This window comes from Syzygium oleosum, unplaced genomic scaffold (assembly GCF_021117445.2).
Source record: "Syzygium oleosum isolate NSW1041296 unplaced genomic scaffold, Sole_v2.1 Sole_v2.06, whole genome shotgun sequence".
NCBI lineage: Eukaryota > Viridiplantae > Streptophyta > Magnoliopsida > Myrtales > Myrtaceae > Syzygium > Syzygium oleosum.
In genome coordinates this window covers 7,158,752-7,169,426 of record NW_026607490.1, presented here as the reverse complement: position 1 = coordinate 7,169,426, position 10,675 = coordinate 7,158,752, and the positions used below count along the sequence as shown (strand labels likewise).

The window sequence follows — 10,675 nt, the reverse complement described above, 5'->3', positions numbered from 1 at the left end:
TTAAATAATGAACTTCAAAGCCTAGGCTCATCTGTATCGTGCATGGTCATCAGCGCCTGGAGTAGCGTGCCATCTCCTCAAGATTTCGTCTATCAATTCAACCAAAAGCAATGCAATTTCCCTCCTCATTTAAAAACGAAGAAGAAGAGGAAAAATCTATTAAAAATATTATTTAACGAGTGCCTGATATACTAATCATGCAATCAAATGAGAAAACTTAGTTTCAAAGATACTAATTAACTTCTTTTGCTTTACAAATCAAACATTTCCTCCTAAGAATGACCTCCAAATAATAAGGGTCAAGGTCGGCCAATGAGGCGACGAGTCATCCAAAAGGAAAAGGAAAAAGGAAAAGGAAAGAAATTCCAAGTCTCCCGTAAACAAGCGAAGCTTCTTGGTGATGCCGTAGCGTCGAACTTTTCCTTTTAAATACCTCCATCGCAACGCACACCCTTCTTCATTCTTTTCATTGCTCATCCTTCTCTTCCTTTCATCCTATCAACTTCGCAAAAAAGGTCCAATCAATTCTCCGGAATGGAAAAGGTGTTTCTTGGGATACTGCAAGCCTTCTGCGGCCGCGAGGCGGGCGGGTCCAAGAAGGTCAAGGGGACCGTGGTGCTGATGAAGAAGAACGTCTTGGACTTCAACGACTTCAACGCGTCGGTCCTCGACCGCGTCCATGAGCTGTTGGGTCAGAAGGTCTCTTTGCAACTCGTGAGCGCCGTCCACGGCGATCCCGGTGAGTCATGAGCCTCTTCCACGCTATCTTCTTGTCGTCCCCTTCTAAAACAAGTTCTTCAATGGCTTTTCTTGGTACTATACAGTGCTGTGCACTTCTGTTGACAAAATCTGATGAATGGCAACAAATTAAACTGTTCGTCATCATGATAAGCGACCTTCTTCCACACAAAAGAAAAGATAATAATGGTAGTATTCCACTTAGCTCGGATGTCGAAGTGAATCGCTTGTGTTTCGGCGTTCTATTATAAGAAAGCAACTTCTTGATTAGATTTCAAGAAAGCGGAACATGTGCATCTCTACTTTACTTGCGGCGTATTATTGACAAGAGTATAGCTCTGCAATTTGAATAAGCTTTTTGGTTCTGTGGCACGATATTCTTGCGTCGCATGCAAGATTCGGAATTTGACCACGCATGTGATCCAATGAACCTAATTTATCAAATTCAATACTGAAATTATCTTCTGAAGTTGATCTTTTTTGTGCAATTTTAGAGAACTTGTGGAATCTTGATGGACTTACGAAAGATTAGAATTTTTCATTATCTAAATTATGATTGGTCAAACTTAATTTCCGTATGTTTGTCGATAGGATGACTCTACTATGCACATTATTTTTTGACAAATTCTTCATATTCATATCGTTGGACCATTGAGCTCTCCGTAGCTTCAGTATTGGCATCAATGTGTTTACCTTCTGGGTTGGATTCTCTTATATATGAGAGAGTTTTTTAATCAAACTTCTATTTTCTAAATAAAACAAAACTACATTAATTTCTGAAAATTAATAATCCGAGAAGGAAATAAAAACCGAACCGAAAAAGTAGAACGTTCAAACTACGTTAAATATTTTGACTTGGTCTTAACGTTCACCATTTGGGCCCGAGTTTTTCTTTTGGTCGGAAGGAGGGCCCGAGTTTTTTGATCTGGCGCTTTTACTTATTCTCTCTCCTCCTTTGGTAAAAACTTTAGTCTTATTTTTAATTAACATACAATATATACATAGATATATATTATATTCAAGCAACATTTGTAAGCTCAAGATATATATTATATTCAAGCAACGTTAGTAAGCTCAAGTAAAATATGTGTCCATCTTTTTTCATGTTTTGGAAGAAGTGGATGAAATTAAATCGGAATTATGAATTGTTTTCCTCAATCCAGTCCAAATTAAAAAAAATCAACAAAAGTAAAGTCTTCCCGTCCCATAGCAGTAGGATTAGGGTTGTCAATGGGTCGGGTCGGGTTTCCACGCTACCCGACTCGACCCGAAACCATAGGAGGCGCTTGTTCTCGCTTACCCGACCCGAAACGGGTATGACTCGAAAACCCATGTCGGGTCGAATAGGTCCGGGTCAGGTTTTCAGTTTTTTTTTTCCTCCTCTGTATCTTGTCGTCATATTGATAACCCATGTGTGGCTTTACAAACTTGAAGTATCTTTAAGCATGGCGAACAAGTAGATTAGTTCTTCTTCAAAAGTTATTCTTTACCTTTATCACTGCGAATGGCAATGTAAGTCGCACGAAGCAATCAAACATGAAAAGAGCCAGAGAGCAGTAATTGAAATAGCTTCCAAATCCCCAAAAGACATAAAAAAACAGAAATCGATCCCAAAATTACCCTAAGCATCGACTAGGAACGAAAGCACATCATGACCATCATGATCGAACAAAAAAGCAATGACAAGAACAAAAACCTAGAAAACTAGATAAAAATTCCAAATAAGGACATGAAGTATCATCGTTTTCTCAAATAAGGTCCCGAAGTAGACATTATCTTAAATAAGGGCCCGAAGTGAACCTTGTTTCAAATAAGAGTCCGAAGTGGCTATATTAGTCTAAAAAAAGGGCCTCACTTTGCTGGCTGAAGGGCATTTTCGTCCTTTACATTTAATTTTTTTTCCCTTTTTTTCTTTCTTTTTTCCTTTTTCTTTTCTTTTTCTTTTCCCTCTTTCCTTCGCCGCCGGACTCCAGCGAGGGCCGCCCTCGCTTGACACAGGCTAATGGTAATCGTTTGCTAGATAACTTAAATGATCGTTTTTAAAAATTTTTAGCACTTAAGTGATCGTTTTTCAAAAATTTTAGCACTGAAGTGATCCAAAAAAAACTTATGACACTTAAGTGATCGTTTTTCCTCCGACTTGGCACCAAAGTGATCCGAAAAAAAGTTATGGCACCATAGTGATCTCCGTACACAAGTTTTGGCACTTATAGTGTCATTTTGCCGAATGAAATAGAAAAAAAAAAAAGAGAGTTAGTTGAAAGAAATGTCTCCTTTCTTATCGTCCATGTTATCCATAGAATGGCTCTTTGGCAAGTGTTGCACTGCGACAATGAAAAGACATCATCGTAAAAGATGACGTGATTTTCCTCATGTCATGTATTAGCACCACACCACCTAATCAACCAATGGCGCATGACATTAGCAGTTCTTGAAGTTAATTTCTGATTATTGGTCAATAATATAAGCTGTCATTTGTTACTTTTAATTGGAAATTTAAGCCGGGTATTGCAAAGAAGAGCTTTCTAAAATCTCTTCATTGAGCACAAGCTCGGGTCCTTGTTCTTTCCTTTTGGCTTTTAGCACAAGATCAGGTCTTGTTTGTTCAAACTGCACCATGCTTGTGACAGCAAGAAGATTATAGAACAACATAATATCAGTGTGGATGAACTAAAAATTGGAAACAAAATGCAAATGACTTTGCGTTGATCATTGATCAGATTCAGACCGTTTGCCATGTTAAAGATGAACGTCACTCTCATTCGCTAGGATGAAAAGATCGAAAGTTTCGACATATTTGATTTCTTTTTCGCACTTTGTAGAAAACGGTTTACAGGGGAAATTGGGAAAGCCTGCATATCTGGAAGAATGGATCACTACCATCACTCCCTTAACGGCAGGGGACTCAGCGTTCAAGGTCACTTTCGATTGGGAGGAGGAAGTGGGAGTTCCTGGGGCGATCATCGTACAAAACAACCATCACAGTCAGTTCTACCTCAAGACAATCACGCTCGAAGACGTGCCCGGCGAGGGCCGAGTCCACTTTGTCTGCAACTCGTGGGTCTACCCTGCCGACCGGTACAAGAAGGATCGGGTCTTCTTCTCTAACAAGGTTCGATCATGATAATTTGATTGATGAAGCTAAGCTATAGTCGCGATTTATGATTTGCTTCCAGAGTCTCGATAGGAAAAAATAAAAGACATTGCCTCCGAGTATGAAGACTTAATTCTTGTTTTACAATAGTAGTTCTAAAGAATTAGCTGGTGGAGAAAATTGGTCTGAAAGGAGTGACTTTTCAAACTGTCCTAGCCTCCCGAAAAAATAATGTGTAGTAGAATCTTACTTCTAGGAATGTTATACTCTTCTTTTAGCCAGTTTTAGCATCTTGTAGGCTTTCCGAGTTCATTGAAGTGGGGCATTTCGCTTAGGAATTGCACTTTATATTGGCCCAAGGCATTTCAGTTTCGGACTGTATTCTATTCTGTCACATGAAATAGAAACATGATCGGACAGGGTTCCTTAGGTTGTCTCTACTAAGATAGCATGTCATTGCAGACATATCTTCCGAGCCAAACTCCAGCGCCTCTAATGAAGTATCGAGAGGAAGAGTTAGTTAACTTGAGAGGAGATGGAACGGGAGAGCTTCAGGAGTGGGAGAGGGTGTACGACTATGCTTACTACAACGATTTGGGCAATCCAGACAAGGGCCCGAAGTATGCCCGCCCTGTTCTAGGAGGATCTGCTGAATATCCCTATCCTCGCAGAGGAAGGACCGGTCGACCGCCGACTAAGACAGGTTAGATAATGCACTCATTTCATTGAATCTCCAACTCGATGTGAGATTATTATGGCTTCATTTTTTTTTTTACTAAGATGCTTCCTTTTTAAGTATATTTTACTGAATTTTCGCAATGTTATTGATAGATCCGAATAGTGAGAGCAAGGTGCCTGTGCTCATGAGCCTAAACATATACGTTCCTAGGGACGAACGGTTTGGCCACTTAAAGATGTCTGACTTCCTTGCTTATGCTCTAAAAGCCGTGGCTCAATTACTGAAGCCCGAGCTAGAGTCTATATGCGACAGCACACCCAATGAGTTCGACTCCTTCCAGGACGTGCTCAAGCTCTACGAAGGCGGTATCAAGCTTCCCAGCCCTTTGCTCGAGAGTCTGAAGGAGAACATTCCCCTGGAGATGATCAAGGAACTTGTTCGGACTGATGGGGAAGGGCTTCTCGAGTACCCCATGCCTCAAGTGATCAAAGGTAATGGACATATATCCTTGAGGCCTTTTTCATCTGATTAGTTTGAGGCTAAGGGCTCAAGTTTTCCTAACGTTTAGCAATCATGCTGGGCAGAGGATAAGACTGCCTGGAGGACTGACGTAGAATTCTGTAGAGAAATGCTCGCTGGAGTCAACCCTGTCGTGATTCGCCGTCTCGAGGTAAATAAAAATATCTTTTGTGTTACAGCTGAAACTATTTCAGTTAATAGTAACATGAAGTGCGGAATGGAGTTCCATCGGTTGTCTAGTTGATTAAACTTTTTTATTGATTTCAGGAATTCCCTCCGGCAAGCAAGCTAGACCCCAAAATATATGGCAACCAAAGCAGTTCAATCAGGGAAGAGCTCATTCAGAAGCAATTGAATGGATTAACTGTCGAACAGGTACCGTCATTGCCTCTCACATCGTGGCTTTCCACAACACTAAGAGTGACCATATACTCAAACTTGCTTAAAAGATGATGGCGCAAGCTCATTTAAGTTCGTGTGTATTCAAATTGAAATGACGCATAACAAATGCAGGCTATCAAGATGAACAAATTGTTCATATTGGATCACCATGACGCGATCATGCCGTATCTGAGGCGGATAAACACGACTACCACCAAAATGTATGCTTCTCGAACACTCCTCTTCTTAAAGGATGATGGTACCCTGAAGCCGCTGGCAATAGATCTTAGCTTGCCACATCCCAAGGGAGATGAGTTTGGCGCAATAAGCAAGGTGTACACGCCGGCTGATCAAGGCGTTGAAGGTTCCATCTGGCAGCTGGCTAAAGCTTATGCGGCAGTCAACGACTCAGGCTATCATCAACTCATCAGCCACTGGTAAAGATTTCAAAGGAGCATTCAACTGTTTAAAGAAGGGGAAAAAAGTCTATTTATTTCCTGCATATTGATAATTTTCTTGATTGTTACTGCAGGTTGAATACTCACGCGGTGATTGAACCATTTGTGATTGCGACAAATAGACAACTGAGCGTGCTTCACCCAATCTACAAGCTTTTGCATCCCCATTTCCGTGACACGATGAACATAAACGCATTCGGCAGGCAGATTGTGATAAATGCAGGTGGAATCCTGGAGACGACTGTTTTCCCAGCAAAGTATTCCATGGAGATGTCGTCTGCCGTCTACAAGAACTGGATTTTCCCCGAGCAAGCACTTCCCGCTGACCTCATCAAGCGGTAAATTCGCTTTTCTGTGCAAATATATCATCCATAAGACTTCTATTTAAAATTCCTTCAAAAAGCAAGAAAAATCAAGGCCGACAAAGATTGCGCAAATGTATATGGAATAGCTGAGGCTCGGGCCAAGATATACATCAATCTAGCTATTGTTTGTTTTACTCGAATTATTCTGGCAGACTGAGTGTGACAAAAATATTCTACCTATTCTTGTCTTCAGGGGAGTCGCTGTAAAAGATGCAAACTCCCCGCATGGCCTCCGCCTATTGATTGAGGACTACCCCTACGCGGTAGACGGGCTCGAGATCTGGTCCGCGATCAAGACGTGGGTTGAGGACTACTGCTCCTTTTATTACAAGAGCGACGGGACGGTTCAGAAGGACAAGGAACTTCAATCCTGGTGGAAGGAACTCGTGGAGGAGGGACATGGCGACAAGAAGGACAAGCCCTGGTGGCCTAAAATGCAGACTGTGAAGGACCTAACAGAGACATGTACGATCACCATCTGGGTCGCGTCCGCTCTCCATGCGGCCTTGAACTTCGGGCAATACCCTTATGCAGGGTACCTCCCGAATCGGCCCACCCTCAGCCGTCGCTATATGCCTGAAGAAGGTACTCCCGAATTTGAAGAGCTCAAGCAAAATCCTGACAAGGCTTTCCTGAAAACTATAACACCCCAGCTTCAGACACTTCTAGGAATTTCGCTAATAGAGATCCTGTCGATGCATTCTACCGACGAGGTGTATCTTGGGCAGAGAGACACTCCTGAGTGGACGGTGGATGATGAGCCGTTGGAGGCGTTCAATAGGTTCGGAAAGAAGCTGGAAGAAGTGGAGGAAAGGATTGTAAGGATGAACGGGGACAAGAGGTGGAGGAACCGGGTCGGGCCAGTCGAGGTGCCTTATATGCTGCTTTACCCGACCAGCGAAGGCGGAGTGACTGCCAAGGGAATTCCCAACAGCGTCTCGATCTAAACTTTAGCACGTGTACCTGTTCTTTTCTTGTTTGTTCGTTGTTAACTATTCTTTTGTTCTAGGATGAAAGATAGTGTAAGCATGAAATATGAATAACCAAAAAACAGACGGAGCATAATAAGTGTTTGTCAAGTTTTGGAACTCAGTCTGCTTATTGCTAGGCTAACTGATTGTTCTGGAGCGTTGCTTGTACAAGAACGAGACATTATCTACAAGTTTCAAACTTTACATGCACAATCGTTTGTTAAGGATTGGAAATATGCCCGGTCGTGAAATTCAGCAAGGAACCCCAGGATTAACCATCAACGTGTTCCATTTCTTCTTCCATTGCAAGTTCATGAACTATAATTAAGTTTATCTGTTTTTCTGATCTGTGTCAATCGCATAACTTAACCATCTAGACTACCTGCTCAATCTGATGATTTGATTCTGCAGGCTCAACAGTTAAGCTGATGATCATTATACTTGTCTCACTCTCCTAGAACCTTTAAATTGTCGAATTCGGCTTATGTTTCCATTCTTCGAAGCAGACCTTCAAGTTGCGGTACATTTAGGTGAAAGGAAAGCCTTCCATGTTGATGTGTAATATGAGTATTGGCCTCGACGAGGCCTAATGAGTTTTGCAGCATGTCAAATCCTTAACGATGTAACTTTAAGCAAAAATAAGTGGAGAAATAACAAGCAAGGATTCGAATTTCAACGCCTTGTGTTAACCCCTGGATAAAGAAAAGGTAACTTCCACACTATGGGCAAAAAAGAAAGCCACTGTAGATAAAACTGGTATTTTGTTAGCTTTCCTTTATATTCTCAGCTGTCCAATTCCGTCTATTCTTGTTTTATTTCATTAAAAGTCACCAATGCTACCTAAAATACGTCAAATGTCCATTTGTTTGGCGAAGAATGCACTACTGAAAACATTTTTCATATTTTTCAACGTTTGAATGCTTAAGAAAAAGAGCCCAATGGAAAGTCTATTCATGAGGTTTTTTCCTAGTGGATGGAAATATATACTTAAATTCAAGAAAATAATTTCGTATTTTGAAAAGCAAAAATCATTTTTGAAGATACGAGTAGACATTAGCGTTTGGGCACGGCCCCCGATGCCTTTGCCCGGGTCCTAAGCTGTTTATCCCAAGTCCCTCTAGGCCTAGGACCCCGGTGCTCATGCCCAAGTCTTCTGTGGCCATGCTCGGGTACCTGGCTCCCACGTCCAAGTCACCTGCCGGATCCGACATGAGCTCTGAATTAGAGCTAATTTAGCAATATGTAATATTTACTTCCTATTTTGTCTCTTGATTATTTTATCTCCTGACAAGGAAGAGTCCTATATATATAGACAAAGTTTTGTAAATTGAAGAGTGATAGAAATACATATATTTTTTTCCCTAAAATCGCATGCGTTTCTTCAAGGTATCAGAGCCTAGTCGAACCAGGGACTCTAAAATCGACCATATCCGCCGCCGCCACTTCGTTACCGACAAGACCCATTCTGCGTCGTGAGACCCTCCATAGCTCGCTTCCTCCCTCTCACACTCAAATCGCAGCGCGAGAGCGAGAGAGAGGTGAGAGTGCCAATTGCCTGCAAGTGAAATCGAAGCCTGTACAACCCGAGAACTCAAATCTAACAAAAGGGAAAAAGACAAAAGAAGGCTGTTGAAGATTCCAGGGGATATTGAAATTAGGTTTCGAATTTTTTGGTGGTTTGACCATCGCACGAGACACTGCGTCGAATTTGATCGACGCAGTTCCAACCCAGACCTGACCCGCTGCAACTTGTATCGCTGCTGCACAGACACGCTGGACTAGAATCGTCGCTGTACCGATCGATCCGCGACAAAGGAGATTCGTTCGCGACATCAACCATTGCGCTGACCAGATCTCTTTGCCATGTGGATAAGCTCTACGTGGAACTACTGCTGCTGTCCTTGATTCTTGCATAAACACGAACCGATGGCATATCAAACTTCTATGGGAGCAGTGGTTCCCCAGAATCAGACAGAAGCACTTCTTGAGAATCTGACATCGAAATTGACTCAGATCCTCACCCAAAGTCAGGCCCAAAATCCGACATCACACAATGATTCATCCGCCTCACAAATTGCAATCAAACTAGATAGAACCAATTATGGTTTATGGTCCCAAGTGGTGGAGAGGTATATCTCTGGCAAAGACAAGTTGGGATACATCAACGGAGACCTTCCAGAGCCTTTACCTATAGACCCTTAGTTTCGGAAGTGGAAAACCGAAGACTTGACAGTGAAAGGATGGTTGATCAATTCCATGGATTCGGCGTTGATTGGCAATTTTATCTGATTCCCAACCGCAAAAACTATTTGGGATTCGGTTGCTACCACATTTTTTGACGGCACCGATGCTTCCCAGGTGTATGATTTGAAGCGCTGAGTTGCTCGGTTGAAACAGGCAGGGGGCTTGTCGAAAAGTACTACAATGACCTTCAAGGACTCTGGCGGGAGATTGATTTTCGCCGCCCTAATCCCATGTCGTGTCTTACTGACATTGAGCGCTACAACACAGCTCTTCAAGAAGATCGTGTCTACACCTTTCTTGATGGTCTTGATGATCGCCTTGATAATGTTAAGGCTGATGTGTTACGGATGCAACCGTTTCCTATGGTGGAACAAGCTTACGCACGGGTCCGGCAAGAGGACGTACGTCAAGCTGTGATGTTGACCAACGCAGATGCCCCCTCTTCCACTGCTGCAATGGTATCTCGAGGGAGGAGGATTGGGCCACGGTCTCTTGACGGCAGCCCAGAACCAAGAACTTTACAGTTGACATCTCTGGGTGGCAGTTCCAATGCAGGTTCCAAGCACAAGCTACAACCAACTGGGGGATGTACCCATTGTGGGAATCCAAAGCATACCAAGGAGACTTGCTTTAAGTTACATGGGTACCCCGATTAGTGGAAAGATTTGTAGGCCAATAAAAAGACTGATACTATAGCTAGTGGGGGTAAAGGATAGGCGTCGTTGGCCACTGGGGACTTGCCTCTCTCATTGCTTCCACAGGTAGACTCCACCAGTATCTCTGCCTCGGCTCCTGAAGGTAACTACGGATATATTTTTGTCAATACTTATCAGGGTGGGGGCAGTGGGTGGATTGTTGATTTAGGCGCTATCGATCATATGACGCCCAATCTTGATGATTTCATTTGCCACACCACTCCGCGACGACAAAGTATCTATAATGCTAATGGCTGTAGCTATCTAGTGACAGCGGCTGGGAGTGTTGCTCTCATGCCTTCTCTCTCTTTATCTCACACTTTGCTTGTGCCCTTATTATCTAATCGATTATTATCTGTTGGGCAAGCTACTAAGGAGTTGAATTGCAGTGTTCTCATGTACCCCAATTTTTGTTTATTTCAGGATATCCACACGAAGGAGATTATTGGATGTGGTACTAAGAGGTAGGGGCTATACTACGTGGATGATCTCACCACTGGCAGAGTTCATCATACCCGGGGTCAGATTACT

At 42.6% G+C, this 10,675-nt stretch overlaps 1 protein-coding gene across 1 annotated transcript; it reads left to right on the top strand.

The window, feature by feature from the left end:
* Positions 1-443: 443 nt before the first annotated feature.
* Positions 444-7,439, top strand: LOC115694004 (probable linoleate 9S-lipoxygenase 5). Its single transcript, XM_056312254.1, has 9 exons — positions 444-739; positions 3,561-3,850; positions 4,295-4,535; positions 4,664-5,002; positions 5,096-5,181; positions 5,298-5,405; positions 5,544-5,848; positions 5,944-6,207; positions 6,428-7,439. Exons 1-9 carry the CDS (start codon positions 535-537, stop codon positions 7,179-7,181), a joined length of 2,592 nt encoding a protein of 863 aa, XP_056168229.1. The 5' UTR covers positions 444-534; the 3' UTR covers positions 7,182-7,439.
* The last annotated feature ends 3,236 nt before the right edge of the window (positions 7,440-10,675 follow it).